This window comes from Anomaloglossus baeobatrachus, chromosome 4 (assembly GCF_048569485.1).
Source record: "Anomaloglossus baeobatrachus isolate aAnoBae1 chromosome 4, aAnoBae1.hap1, whole genome shotgun sequence".
In the NCBI taxonomy this organism is placed as follows: domain Eukaryota; kingdom Metazoa; phylum Chordata; class Amphibia; order Anura; family Aromobatidae; genus Anomaloglossus; species Anomaloglossus baeobatrachus.
In genome coordinates this window covers 251060106-251076234 of record NC_134356.1, presented here as the reverse complement: position 1 = coordinate 251076234, position 16129 = coordinate 251060106, and the positions used below count along the sequence as shown (strand labels likewise).

General features: G+C 41.4%; 1 protein-coding gene across 3 annotated transcripts in view; it reads left to right on the top strand.

The window, feature by feature from the left end:
- Positions 1 to 2931: 2931 nt before the first annotated feature.
- Positions 2932 to 16129, top strand: part of MGAT4C (MGAT4 family member C) — a 235212-nt gene continuing 222014 nt past the window's right edge. For 2 of the 3 annotated variants that reach the window (XM_075342430.1, XM_075342431.1), the window contains exon 1: positions 2933 to 3220. In XM_075342430.1, coding sequence (XP_075198545.1) covers positions 3218 to 3220 — 3 coding nt within the window. In that variant the 5' untranslated portion in view covers positions 2933 to 3217. Of the gene's footprint in view, positions 3221 to 16129 lie in introns of all 3 variants that reach the window. The other variant, XM_075342429.1, reaches the window with a different exon arrangement.

Here is a 16129-nt window from a genome sequence, read left to right as displayed (position 1 = left end):
ACAACTAGTAGTATATAAAAAAAATAAAAAAGTAAATAAATATGACTAGTAAAATAAGGCCTAAGAAAATATCACTATTTGAGGACATATTCTACTCTCTTTGGTAGAAACAAGTGGTACGAATATATGGAGTGCAGAGATGAATGAATGGATCGATTAATGAAGAATTCATTTTCAGTTCAATTTCATAAACTTTGTTCCTCCACACAAATTCGAACACTTTGAAACTTGATATGAGAGGAAAAAATACCATGCCCAGCATGATCTCCCACATTGAGGCATAACAGAGCAAATTAATGATGTTTAACGCAGCCACATGGGCTTCCAATTAATACCCTGTAGCTATGACATCACAAGTTCTCTCTCAGTTTATTGAGCTGATTATCATATCTGTGGTGGTCAGTATCTGGGTTATCAGAAATCAGTGGGATCCAGTGGAGTTGTCAGAAGGGGATTTTTGGGGGAATCGGCAACTGTCACGGTGGCATCAGGATCTGTGGAGACTACAGATTCTGGCACTTCGCCTAACTTCTCTGATGTCTGTGATCAGTGCAGGGAGACTTGGGGATCAACACACAGTAGTTCATAGGCAGGCTAGCAAGAGTTAACCCCTGCTGGGCTGCTTGTTAAACACCTTTGATCACATGTTGTGGAAGAGCCAGTCACAATTGCTTTCCTCCTAAATATGCTAGCTGAACAATTCCATTAATGCCAGCTATAGCTAATTTATACTGCTGTGGAGAGATGGTGTGATCCAGGTTTATTGGTGGTTGCCTTACTTTATTGCTGTGAGTGGATGTGTTATTAACAATTGCTGTCCTTTTGTTGCTGCCTTCCTGCTCTTGCATTTCTCCTTTGTCTCTTACTATTTGTTCCTGTGAGTTTGCAGTGTGTCTGAGTTTTGGTTTATCCCTGTCTGCCTTTATTTGTGTTGCAATCAAACTCCTGCCCCTTTCTTCCCATGGGAGGGACACATTAGTTCTGGTCAGGAGAATAGCCGGGCACAGAAATCAGGACTAATCCTGAGGTTAGGGATAGCCTAGGGTCACCTAGTGTGAGGGACAGTATAGGAGCCCCCTGTTCCTTAATATCCTGCAGTCACTTTGTGACATTATTGCAGTTGGACACAGGACTGGCAGTATGTATGGGAAAATAAGATTCCATCACCAGATTCACCGGGTAAGTGGATTAATCAGATCATTTTAAAATAAAACAACTCTCTCTCATACATGTATTTTATGAGCAATTAGAAACTTTCCAGTACTGCAACTTTCAGAATATATATTTGCTGCAAGCTAAATTTTTGAAGAAAATCTGGTGAAGCTGCCAAATTTGAATCTCCAATGATCCGTTCATCACTAATGGTCAGCTATGGATGGAAAAATAACTGATTAGCTAACACTCTATGACAGTGAGAAATAAATCAAGTTTACTTTCCTCTATGATAAGGAAACCAGATAAGTATGCATTTTAAGCACATGATTGTGATAAACTTTAATTGTATTACATGACAAACACTGAACATGCAGTCACCCATGGGACTGTGTGCAATAACTGAGGACAATATATCCATTTGTGACATTTGCTTCTTCCTATACATCTCTTTTACATAACATTTGAGGTACTTCTTCGTATGGATGTACAAATAAAGTGATAAACTGAAGAAAACACCAACAATTTTGCAGGCACATGAATTGTTTAGTGTATGACTTAAGGCCGCTTTACACGCTGCGACATCGCTCAAGCGATCTCGTTGGGGTCACGAAATTTGTGACGCACATCCGGTCGCTTTAGCGATGTCGCTGCATGTGGCACCTATGAGCGATTTTGCATCGTTGCAAAAACGTACAAAATCGCTCATTGGTGACACGGGGGTCCATTCTTTAATATCGTTGCTGCAGCAGTAATGAAGTTGTTCCTCGTTCCTGCGGCAGCACACATCGGTACATGTGACACCGCAGGAACGAGGACCCTCTCCTTACCTGCCTCCCGCCCGCAATGCGGAAGGAAGGAGGTGGGCGGGATGTTCGTCCTGCTCATTTCCGCCCCTCCGCTTTTATTGGGCGGCGGTTCAGTGATGTTGCTGTGACGCCGCACGGACCGCTCCCTTAGAAAGGAGGCGTTTCACCGGTCACAGCGATGTCGCAGGGCAGGTAAGTAGTGTGACGGGTCTGGGCGATGTTGTGCGCCACGGGCAGCGATTTGCCCATGTCGCACAACTGATGGGGCAGGTACCCACGCTAGCGATATCGGTACCGATATCGCAGCGTGTAAAGTGGCCTTTAAAATCTGATTGACCAAATGGGGGTGGTTTGCACTGAACATTCATGAAGAACAGAAGGAAAAGGATGAAATTTCAATATCAGGCAAAAGAAAAGACTCTTACACACATAGTATATTAGACTAGGATACATAGGTGGTAAAGTCAGTAACGTGTTTTGTAATATACACAAAAATGTGTCCCTGTCCCCAGACTTCACTAATACATACATGAAGGCAATTCCGGCTTCAGATCTTGTATAGATCTTATATAGGGTGCCTCCAAACTATATTTCTTCATAAATTATAATTAATTATTTGTATTGTAAAAGTTTGATTTGTCTTAATCATTGATCAGTCGGGTATAAGAAATCTGGGACATGGAAGCACGTGCAGTGATTTTTACAAAATGTCATTTTCTTGAAACCACTAACAAAGAAGGAGAATTATCTGGCAATATTTGATATGAAAATGTATAAAATGCAATCTTATGGTAAATTGAATTAGGAACTCAATCATTTCCTAGAGAAATGTTCGGAGAAAGAATCTGTTATCTTTGAATATATACATATATATAGTATCTTTGGTAGTAGCAGAGCTGTGTATCTTCACATTTCTTTCAGGGCTGGTCTTCTCCTCATTCCAGATACTGTATGCAAGCAATGTAGCAGTGATCCGCCTTTCAAATGGTGCTGCGAGCTTAGGGTTAAGATATTATTCCAGGTAACAAAAGCCAATGAGAGTACACCAAGATGATGTTTGTGACATCATCTCGCAGAGTAGCTAGAACAGCTGAGGTAGCTTTCAGCTTCAGCACCATTGCTATTATGATGGATGTTTACATCTCTTCATTGAGAGCCAATTATCTCGCTTTTGTGTGAGGCCCAAAGATCACTCATGCTGCCCGTCTGGATACAGCCGTCTTGGATCTAGCTGAACGAATAGCTTTTCTCTGTGCATGGTAAGAGAGGCTTTTCTTTTTGTCTTCTCTTAGATATTCTAGCTGATGTGTGTGTCGTGCAGAGGAAAATGCTGGCACAACCCTGTGCCTTAGTAGTGGATGACTTAGCTACAGCATTTTCCAGCTTCATAGGCTTTCTATGCATGGAACTAGAATGCTTACTTCATTTACTAATATTTGACTTTAGCTGTGTTTTAGATGTAAAAAAATCTCTATTTTGTTATTTTATTTCATGGCATATCATTATGTTTAGTGTGATATAGTGTATTATATGAGCCTTGGATGAGCTATGCTTCCTGCAGAGGTGATAATTTGACATTTACAGGGTAATAAGTTATTCGAGTTCTCCGACAAGTTGCCGTAGCCTCGTTCACCTTTCGAGGAATTCAAAGTAGATGAACAAAAGCAATAATGCAGAACTGCTTCCTATAATGTGAATGCAAGTGTTGCATTTTAAGGCTACATATGATGGTTATTTAGCAATGCAGAATGTATATTGTGCCACCGGTGCTTGGATCATATGCATGTTTGGTGTAATACGCTTCTGGTGGCATTTTCAGCCAGTGCTTCCTTAAAAAAAAAAAAAAGCAATTTTAAAGGCTTCTGAGTTGATGTGGATTTAAGAGATTAACAGTGACATTGACACTGACAAATCAGATACAATAAGAGATTTAATTGACTGAGTGAGTACACTCGATGCTGGATGAGGAATTCAATAATCACTGGAACTGGAACAGAACTTGAAAATAATGAATGAAACATTTCTTACGCCCTAGAAAGGTGACTATATCATTAACAAAACCGTAGAGACATAATTATTCTGTACTTTGTATGATTTCTGCATTGGGGGTAACAATGAGGACGGCATCACTCTGTAAACAAAGTATTCACCTGTTCGCTGCGTGTGGCACAATGCAACAATTACATTGATGATGTATATAAAAAACAGCTCCAACCTTTGTAAATATTAGATTTTTTCTTATTTTCTTCCTTCATTCAATATCCCGGAATAATAACTCTTATTTATGTAGATGCCAATTGTAACTTGACAGTCTTATTATGTGTCAGGTGTACTGATGGCATTTTAACAATGCTTATTCTAGGAAGTGCTTTGCAGAATTGAGACTTGCTTTAACTACTCTGTGTGAACTGATTGCTTTACTTCCAAGGCAATTCAATTATATTTTGTCAATAAATAGGCACAAGATAGATGGTGCACTTTTTATATTAAAACTATGTCATTCATTTCTGTTTACCGGAACCCTTAGAACACACATTTCCGAAAAGAATCAGTGCGACCGGTAAGATAAAAAGCTTTGCGCTACTATATTACATGCCATTTATATTTATTTTATACATTAGTTTCCATTTTTCTTGTAGCTTGCAGTAGAAATTTGTTTGTCTTAACTTTATCATTGATTCCAAACTTGGCATAGCACCACTTACATAGAGAGATTCTAAATTTGGCTTTCACCAGTTACATAGAGACTTAACCTGATGAATCTGACTTTGGAAGATTTATTGAACTTCCCAAAGTCTGAGTTAAAACTTAATTACATGCATCAAAACTAATGAACTATGGGATATTATCATGCATCACCCTTCCCTCTGGTAATTATAGCCTTTTCTGATGGAATGCCTCCCTTTGCTGTATATGTATTGTATTGTATAGTATCTTGTGACTTATGTGATTGCTAAGAGAACATAATATATAACTTATGCCAGAAAGCTGTTTTCAACATACAACCTATTGAGTCAACTCCAAAATTGTCAGTGTCTATTTAAATATACAAAAATGTACCAATAATGAAGAATAGGTTGATTAAGGTCTACAACAGACTAACTGAAAGAAAGCAGAATGGCCAGGATGGTCAAATAGTCTTGGGCTTTTTAAGTTCTGGAAATGTACTAGTTTTCGAGTGTTTTTGATTCATGTCTACAACAAACTAACTAACTGATGGCCGGGATAATGGAATAGTCTGGGGCTTCTTCAGCTCTGAATATTTACTGATTAGAGTTTGTTTAAACAAATTTCAATTAGGAATTTTCTGAAATTCTGAAACGTCCCACTTTAATGTGTAGGACAGCTTTTGCCTCTGGGATGAATTTTGGGTTCTTTGTGGGACTGGCAAACTTCCTATTATATCAAGCTCTAGCACTCTGTACAACGTTATAGAATAAGAAACTAACTGTAAGCAACTAGGATGGCCAGGATGGTCGAATAGTCTAGGGCTTCTTCAGTTCTGAAAATTTACTGATTGAAGAATGTGTTTAAAGAACAAATTTCAATTAGGAATTTTCTGAAACTCTGAACCGTCCAACTTTAATATGCTGGGTAGCTTTTGCCTATGGGAGGAATTTTGGGTTCTTTGTGGGACTGGTAAACTTCCTATTGTATCACGCTCTAACACTCTGGATAATGTTATAGAATAAGAGACTAACTATAAGCACCCAGGATGGCCAAGGATGGTGGAATAGTCTGGGGCTTCTTCAGTTCTGAAAATTTACTGATTGAAAATGGTGTTTGAAAGACACATTTAATTTTTTTTCCTGAAAATCTGAAACCTTCTATTTTAGTATGTTGGACAGCTTTTGCCCCTGGGATGTATTTTGTTTTTTTTCTGGGACTGTTAAACTTCCTATTGTATTAATCTTTGTATCAATCTTTAGCACTCTGGGCAAACGCCTATGACTTGATGAATTAAACTGCCCTACAATACCAATATTTACTGTAAGCATAATGAATGAATTAAGCTAAATGATATATGCATCTCAAAACTGTCCTTTGATGCAGCATTTAGCACCGGTATTGACTGCCTTTGATGCCAAAACTTTGCGGTAAGTGGCCAACTATGAATTTAACATATTTTCATCTAGAAAATGTAAGTAAAATTATCAATAATTTTGTTTACAATAGCAGTTAGAGTTGTATAACATTTTTATTTTTTTTGTCTGCTATTAAAATTAATAGTGATATTTTTTAGTGGATATTGCATATATTTAATAAGAATCAACCCGTCAAATAGCATTGCACTGGGTTGCTTATGCTTTCCAGTAGAAATTGGATATCTTGTAATACTGCTTAAGCCTTGCCTGTGAGTCTTGTGGGGATTTTCTTGGAAGGGAGCCAACTCTTTTTTATTAACCCTTTCTCATTGAGTTTGATGCCTGGATTGATGTTTCATCAGGATTGCGCTCCTTCAATTCCACTGTTAGAGATTTATAGTTGCATTTAATGGGTTGCCAGCTGTGATTGAAACTTATCTCTGACCACTGTTGTTACAGGTGGAAACTGTCCATGAAAGTCGACGTAATTGGGCACCTTTTGGGTATAGCACTGGCTCAGCTACTGAGCCTGCTCTTTATACCTGCAATTGTACATGTAGAACAGATGTCGGCAAGGGGTTAAAATATAAAATCAGGTCATGTATATACCAAACTTAATATAATATTAAGTTTTTGTCATATTAGTCATTTTATTCAAGACTAGCTATTTAAACTCAAAATATATTAAAGGTCATATATATAGAAACATCAGGTAATTTATTTGATGGTAGAGTACAACATGTGCTCTACGTATTCACTAATAGTATAAAAGTAGTTACGCATGTTCTTTCCTTCAGAGATATGTACATAATAGTATTCCATAGAAAACATCCACAAAGAGGGATTTAGTGTAATGACACATAGTTTAATAAATAATATTACAGATGTTGGCTGACGCATACATATCAATATACTCCATTAGAGTCTTTCATATATTTTTCAAGCAGAATATGCTTATTTGTGATAAAAACATCAACTAGGTAAAATGACTGTATAAACAAGTTTTCTATGTATAGTATGAAACTCTGGGTCCTAGAAGAATTTGTACATGCCGTGTTTTCACGAAAATAAGACCTATCCCAAAAATAATCCCTAGAATGATTTTTGCAGTGTACTTGAAATATAAGCCATAGTCCAATGATACCCCATAGTTACAGTCAGGGACAAGGTTAGGGGAGTCAAACTTCGCAATTTCTCAGGGTCCCACTCTCTAGGGAGCCCAGCAGTTGTATTCCGAGGTTCAAATTGTTTAAGGACCTGTTATAAATTCACAGTGATATGACTTAATGTCTGCTAATTGTAGGAGTCTAAAAGAACTGAACAGGAGACAGTCTGATATGCAAGACTGGCATTAGGGGGAAGGGAGAGCAAGCATTTCACAGACATTTATTATCCCAGGGGCACCAGGGTTTATATAATGATAACACTGCTGAAGGACCTTTGTGACATCACATCATGTGACCAAAGGTCATTGCAGGATTCCAAAGCTGAAGAGGAGACAGGTTGTTAGGTGTGTGCAGCGTGTGTGTGTGTGTGTGTGTGCAGCATGTGTGTGTGTGTGTGTGTGTGTGTGTGTGTTTACCCATTAAAGTGACAGCCAAAGTGCCCCCCATAAGTGTCAACTACCAGATAACATTTCTCTTCACAAAATTCACCTTTCTGTCCTCTCCTGGTAGGAAGTTTCTATCGCTAGCAAATCATTAGCTATTTTAGTAGAGAGATGTTTCACTACTTTCTACTTTTTTTTTTTCAAAATTTGGTGCAAGAGATAAAGAATAAAGACATAGTTAGAAAACAGTGCTGTGTTCTCTATAGCTTGTCAGAGCAATGAGTGTGTAATATTGCTCCTATCTGATTAGTAACCTCAGAAGACCACAGCATCCTGTCTAGTTGTCTTCTTTAAGGAGGCCAGAAAGCATAGGAAGAGACACACATGCTGGCCACAAGAAGCCTCTAGGAAGCCAGTTGTAATGACATAATGTAGGTTTCCAGTGCCCAGGATAAGATCAGTAAAAATCTGCAAAGTAAAGCAGTCAAGATAAGTTTTCATAGGCAGCAACAGAAATGATATGCAGCACCCTGGGGTATGCTACTCCAGTGGTCTGCAGGATCCTAAGGCTTTCTGGAACGCCCTCTGCCGACAACCCGCACCTCACACACAGGTAGGGGCACATTCCCTGAGGACTGGGTGCAACATGTAGAGGGTTAACAGAGAGAAAAACGACGGTTGAAGGTGTGACAGTTGAAAGGAATCAGTGAGAAAGGTGTGAGGATTGTGAAGAGACCCCAAAGGGCAACTAGGTAGTAGCCTGAGGGTAGACAGAAGATCCCTGGTACTATGCACAATGGGGTACTGGACCCCAGAGTAGACGACAGCTCCAGGCGGTCTGCTGATCCAGCCGTGTGTGGTGACGTCTAGGGTACCACACCACCCATAGGCTCAGGGACACAGCCTCATATATAGGACCCGGGAAAGGGCACCGAGAAGTAGCTTACCCCACAAGGGACCGCGAGGCCTGTGATATTGGGCCCGGAAAAACAAAGGAGTGGAACACCGCAGGTCACCAACAGCTTCAGGCAAGGGGACCATCAGCTCTGCATGTGCACAGAGGGCTCAACTGGGTCTCATGTCAGCAACAGGATAAAAGAAAGTTGGTTGACCAGCCGTACCAAACTGTACATGCAACATCCAGTGAGTAAATACCGGTTAATCTACAAGAACTGTGTTGTGTCTGTTACTGGCGCACCACAAGGCGCAGTACACCTACATGGGGCTTAAGCCCTTACTGGCAGAGAGCACGAACACACCTACTGCTATACCATCTGTCCTTAAAACCACAGCAGCAGCGGGAAATCTTATAACCGCAATCCACCAGTAGCATCACGAGTGACATACAAAATAACTCTGTTACCGAGCGATCCCCAGGTCACGGAGCCGGGCACAGCCACCTGTGACAATGATCCCCCATTATCTACCGGCCGGAATCTCTATATTGTAGAGCTGCCATGCCCCAGGCCCGGAACCGAGTATCCCAAGGGCCTGGGGCGTGGCAGCTCTAGAATATACTTGGAGATTTAGGCTGAAGTTATCCTCTGCTCCCTGCCACGGCCAAGTGCTACAGGCACACACCCCTTTTTAAAAGGACACATGACCTCTGGGAACCCTTAACGTCATTTACCACACATGATACCAGTGGGCGGATCTGTAAATAACATGAGTCTTATAGGATCGGACTGTTGGGCTCTGACTCCACTATGTACCTTCAATCCCTGTGGATGCATACTCTTTAGGAACTAAGTCATTGGGGAAGCAGGGGTGAAGGGGGAAGCACACCAATTGTTTCTGCAGGCCCCAACGATGCACGGACAAGTCTGGGTATCAAGTTTCTTGTCCTTTATTCAAAATCACATGTGCAGACATAAAACATATTTATTTCTGCACATGTGATTTTGAATGAAGGACAAGAGAAACTTTTTTACAAGAAAGGATTTGGTGCTGGACTTCATCCTTCTTTTTGCTTTAGGAACTAGCCTACCTAGAATATGCACATCCAGCCCAGGATCCCATCTGGGCCATTAACAGACTAAGCATATACTGACGCTTTACAAGCAGCTCTGTCAGCCACACCACCGGTTTTTATTTAACCCATTCTTGCCAACTAATTAACCAATTGGTAGGCTTTTGGTAGGCTTTTATCTTGAGTACTGCACTGCAGTCTGCCACAAAAATGTGGCTACATCACTTTTCTTTAGTTACGTGACCTTGCATAATAGGCATATCCTATAACGGCCTAATATTCTTTGAACACATATATCTCTAACAATTGTTTTTTCTTAGATGCAAAAGGCTTCTCTTCTCTTGAAAAAGGCTCTTTCATGAGCCGAAACGTCGGGGTTTTTTTGTTTTGTGCCTTTTTGCAATAAAAATCACTTGCACATTCATGTAATGCAACGTTCTTTACTATTTTGGGTGGCAAAGTTTTTTCTACCTCATACTGGGAGATTTGTCTTCTCAGTCAATATCTATGCAAAGCAAAGAAGGAGTTTGCAAACTCATCTTGCTGCTGCACTCTGCATTAGGCCCCCTTCAAACGCACGTGTTTCCGGTACGTGCTAGGTCCGTGCCCGCATGTACCGGAAACACGGGCACACGTAAACCCATTAAAATCAATGGGTTTATGTGCACGCATGTGTGCAGCCATTGGCCCGTACCTCCGTGTGGAGCATACGTGTGTCCGTGTGCTCCACACAGATGCATGCACGTTTTTCTCTGGCAGCACGGGTATCACACGGCTGGCATATGGACCACACAGATGTAGTGAGCATGCGGTCCCGTGTGACACGCGCCGGAGAAAACTCACGTGTCAAAGAAAATAATAACAAATCTTTACTCACCTTCTCCAGCCCTCCTGTCTCTGCCGCTGCTGTCACTTGCTTCCGACCACCGCTCATTATGCTCATTTAATATTCACTTCACTGTGGCGGAAGCTGCAGCAGCGTGGAGTCGGCAGGGCTGGAGACCAAAGATCAGCACCACGGACAGTGACGCCAGGGACAGGTGAGTTGAAAGTTCTCGTTCTACGTGTGTTATCATGGATAACACACGGAGAACACACGTAGTGCCATAAACACAGCACACGGAGGAGAAAACACACCTTTAACACGTCCGTGAAACACGTGCATGATTTTCACGGACGAATGAAGGGGGCCTAAGAAGCTGTGGGGCAGCAACACTGACCGAAGTGTCACACTCCTTTGACAGAAATACCTGATCTCCCAGTCTTGTGTGTTGCTTTTAAAGAAAATTGCTGTAAAAAAGTCATTTAATCATCAGCAAATAGTTGAAAATATGCAAAATACCTTTCACCTTCCATGGCTTTCATACTGAAGTTACGTAATAATCAATTAATTTGCCTACAGGATTTAGGACATTAGTATTAAATGTCCCCATTCCATGCTGGAGTATAAGGAATAATGCATAGCAAGCAGTACCTTGGTGCACTAAAAGCTTTAACAGCATCCTTTTGATTTACAATGTGAAGTGGTGCCAACTATATTGTAATGGGATATAGAGCACTTGGTCTAGTGTTCCCAAGAGCTTGAGCTAGACTTATTGCACAACCAATTATGTATTAAATATATTTGAAACCTCTAATCTTAATAATGGCCTTTAAATGCAGTTGTTACTTTTTCCCCCAGTTAACCGTATATATATTTATCTTGCTTTTTTAATATCTAAAATAAAAAGAGTCAATATTTTACTTTGCTCTACAAAAAGTTAGTGATTCTTGCTGCTGACCTAAAGCTTTAACACCTTATACATCCTCTGAGCCTAAAGATAACAGAACATCGGCCGAACTAGCAGCAAATGCATGATAAAGTAATGGACGAGAATCTCCGAGTAGTGATGCCAGCAGCTTGTTGAATCTATGCTACAAAGGACGCATGCTGTCCTAAGGGCAAGGGAGGTCGAAACCAGCACTAGATCATGGGTTTTGTAAAAAGGCTACTGAGAGTATTTGATAAATGGTATTTTTTTGTTGAAATATAAAGCTAATGACTTTGTCACATCTATTAATAGCAGCTATTTATACACCTTCATCTAGTGTATTAGCCACATTTTAGATAAAGAGTTTGTCTCCTACATACAATCTCTTATAGTCGCGGAGGAGGAGCGGCAAGCGTCCGGGTGCGGACCCACTAGACCGTGCACCTGACACCCCTGGAGGAGCTAACCTGAAGCTAGTACCTGTACAGGGACTGTCAGGCGCAGCCCCAGGGAGCCTAACTGTACGATAGCCTGGACCAGAGAGTCTCATAAGTCCGATATGAGTATTCTCAGATTTGACACTGAGGTGGTGACTCAGATGTGGCAGCATGGAAGTGGTGACTCAGATGTGGCAGCACGGAGGTGGTGGTAACTACAGACTCAAGGAAGAGACACAGGTTAGCGTGGTACTAGGATATGAGAGGCAAGACTAGACACAGTAGCAGTGATGGGACATGAGAACTAGCAACACAGTAAAGATAGGCAAGTTGCTCAGGCACCACCCCTAAGGGCAAAGTGCCTTAAATACGTACAGGGAGATTGCTGACCTCAAAGGTCACTTCCGGGTAATAAGACGCTGATCCTTTAAGAAAAGGGGCGTGGCCACTGGTGCACCCTTCTGGCACTCCCAGAAGGCCTGCTTGTGGCCTGAAAGCAGGAGGAGGCTGTGGCAGACCCCAGGGCAGGAACGGGGTGCATGGGCCTGCCGGGCAGGTGAGGAGAACAGCGCCCCTGCCGAGACATGAGAATGGAGGCAGGCAGATGGGCCGCGCTGGCACCAGGCGCTACATAATCTCTATCCACATGTCTATTGGAGGTAATGAATATCATATTGGGTAAGGGGCTCTGACTTGCCCACCCCAGGGCTATGGGACACCCGGTGCCGGGCCGGACTAGTCCGGGGGACGTCAGTGGTGGCAGGGCCCGACTCCGTGGCCCTGGTGGGTGTCAGTTGTAATAGGGCTGGTGACTTGGGAGCAATTAAAGTATATGTTTCGTGATGCCACCTGTGGTCTGCGGCTATTAAGCTGCCGCTGCTGTGGGAGGCCTCCGGGGTGATGTTATGGCAGCAATGGTGGTACTGCTCCCCACAGGTGGAGCAGAACCCCGGGAACACTGTTAGTGCTTGTGAAAGTCTATGGTGTTGTGTGGCTAACACGGTGCAGGGCCGACAGGCAATGAAAGAACCAGGCACAAACAACAGTCTCTTTACCTTTTCCTCTTTTACTTTAGGAACAGTCCAGTCCTGGGAGACCGTCACAGGTGGTGATGGGGATCCGGTCGGCCTGGAAGTACTTGGGGTGATCTTTCTGGCCAGCTGAGTATGAGGCCTACTCCTGTGCTTTTCTTTGTTATGATAGGACCCTGCTTCTCTGAAATGGCCCTCTTTGCTGCTGGGACCGATGGTACGTCCCTTTCCCTCTGTAGTAGGCTGTGCAGGCCCTCTCTGGTGCTTCTCTGCTGGAGTCCACACCGGGCCCTGATGCTGCAGCTGTACCTTCGGGCTGTTTATGGGCCAGGTGCTTGCAGCTCTCCTGCCCTTCGGATTCGGCTACCAGGTAGTATTTTAAGCCCTGGTGGCCACAGACTCTGATGTCCGAGTCTCTTTGCTGCCTCTCTGCTGCTCCTGCTTCCCTGGGCCAAGCTGCTCTAGCTCTAGGCCCCAGATCCACAGGACAGCACACTCTGCGTCTGCTCACTATCACTTCTCTCTACAGACTGAACTCTACTTCCTCCCTCAGGTCAGACTTGAGGAAGGCTCCCTGGAATTCCAGGTTCAGAGCTCCCCCTGCTGGCCGGAGGGAGAACTGCGGTGGATGTTAAACTTGCTGGCCAATGGACCCCCCCCCCCATTACCTCCAGGCTCAGCATTAACCCTTTGGAAGGGCAATGCTGTTGTGGCGACCAGGTCCTGGGGCGCCACAGCTCTGCTGTTCTTATATTACATTGAGACCATACATGTAAATGTATACTATGCCATGGCCTCCTACATTGATTTTAATATATCACCCAATTAATATATGAAACAATATTTTGTTATAAATAAACCTCTTAAGGTATCCAATTATGTAAAATTCTACTAATATTGTTAATATAAGTTTTATGTTTTGATATTTTGAGCCACTGTACTAAATATATTAAAATTAATACTTTGTTTGCATGAGTCTAAGTTTGTAAATAATATCTATCGTTAATCCTCTGACATCATTGATATAACTTATTTATTTATTTATTTTATTTACATAGCGCTATGAATTACAAAGTGCTTTCAAGACATCATCACTAGAGACGAGCTAACCCGTGTATGTTTGGGATCGCCGGGCTTGGCCGGCCTTCAGCTAAAAGTTTGTTTTTGGACACAGATTTAACCTGAAATTGTTCCCTGACCCCGAATTTCATATCAGTCAATGGGGACCTGAACTAACGGACTCAAAGCGATTAACGAGTATAATAGAAGTCAATTATTGGGCAGGTTGGCTCTCATATACAGCTAGCCATAGGCAGAGCATTTCTGAGAGTGGAAGGGCAGGGTTTTGTTTTCATTCTCAATGAGAGCTATGTAGAGACTGCAAGGGGCTCTCACTGGACCAAGCGTTGATCGTACCTGAGCACTCCAATGCTCTATTGAGTGATTACTACACAAACAGCACCCAATTTTTTGTTTAAAAGACCGTGTTTAGGTTTGAGCCCTGGACTCCCAGTCTTCAATATGAACCCCGACCTTTACAATTCGGGTTCGCTCATCTCTAATCATCATAGTACTCATTGGGGCTTATGAGCTAAGTCCCTATCATTATGTCTTTGGAGTGTGGGAAGAAGCTGGGGAACCTGGAGGAAACCCATATAAACACATGGAGAAAATTAAATACAAACTCCTTATAGATTTTGTTCTTGGTGAGATTTGAACTCAGGACCCCAGAGGTGGAAGACTGCAGTGCTAACCACTGAGTCACCATGACAGCATTTATGTTCTGAAGAGAACATCTTAGTCAACCCTTAGTAACTTTATTTCTTTATCTCTTATCATGAAGTAATTGCATCAATAGTACTTAGAAGAATCACAAATGTTATTTCTAATCCTGTGAATATACAAACATTTTTGTTTTTGCCCTTTCACTTTTTCTTCTCTGCTTTCCAAGACCCTTATTTTCTTTTTTTTTTCATCATTGCCAAATAAAGGATTCTTATTTTGGGGGAAGAGTTGTAGTTTGGAATTACAGCATTAATTTTACCATGCAGAACAGTTATTCTTTCCCGAATTAAATGTCAGTTATTATGTTCAGGGCCAGTCCCTAGAGTATATATTAAACAGAAAATGCAGAACTTAAAAACATATATTCCTCTTGTCGCCCACCTCTACAGCCTCTCAGTTCTTCATTATATCCCAACTAAGTATAAAAAATTAGCTGCAAATTGAATATAGGAATTTGGTACTGCATTACGGCTATCGCAACTAGGGTTAAAAAATGAGATGACAAAATGGCCCAACGAGCAGCAACAAGGCGTATCTCTAACCTAATATGCCTCTACCCAGGCTAAAAGACTACAATTTTAAAAATGTAAGGATACAAAATATTTTTATTGTTATTTTCAAGAACTAGAAGACACTATCTCTAGATATCTATGTCACAATACTGCCACCTGCCAGCTTCTTGTGATAAAATTCTTGAAAACAACAGATTATGCTTCAGTTCCTACGCTCCATTGTTTGATTTCAAACACATGATGATAAATATATCTCCTATTTAACACCAAAAAATAATAAAGCAAATGAGCTTTAATCTGAAAATAATAATAATAATAATAATAATAATAATAACAGCCTCTCATTCACTGTCCCTATTCTAATTTTGCATTTTACCTTGCAGATGGTTAAAATACAAATTCTTTAAATCAATCAGCTCCCCGCTGAATATATAATAAAATATTTAGTGCTTGAGGCACTAGGAGATAATGTGAGTTGCTCAAGGTTACAAGGAGAAGACCTAGCAATAAATCTATGCTCCTCAGTTTGAGACTTCCTTTCTTAGTGTTTCAATAGAACAAATCAAATTACACTCTGCATTAAATAGCAAACACAGCATTCTGAAGATACTCATAAAACCATTTAACTGTGTATTTTCTTTTTTGCAATTTTTGCTTACATTTAACTATTTAAAGGTCTTTGCAAATTATTTGGCCAAATAGATAAATTACATATGTATATGTTTTAACGGCAGTATCTTTGGATGATACCAATCCAAATGACGAATGGAGAAAGCCAAAAATTAGATATCTCAACATTTCTATGACAATTGTCATCATTAGTGAAGAGCAAATCAGTTTAAAGGGAACCTGTCACCACTTTTTTTGGCTATAAGCTGCGGCCACCACCACCAGGCTCTTATATACAGCATTCTAACATGCTGAATATAAGAGCCCAGGCCTGGGGTACAACATAGAAAACACTTTCTAATACTTACCTAACGGTTGCGCGGTGGGCCCTTTGGGCGTCTCCGTTGTCCAGTGCCGGCACCACCTCTTTTGGCCATCTT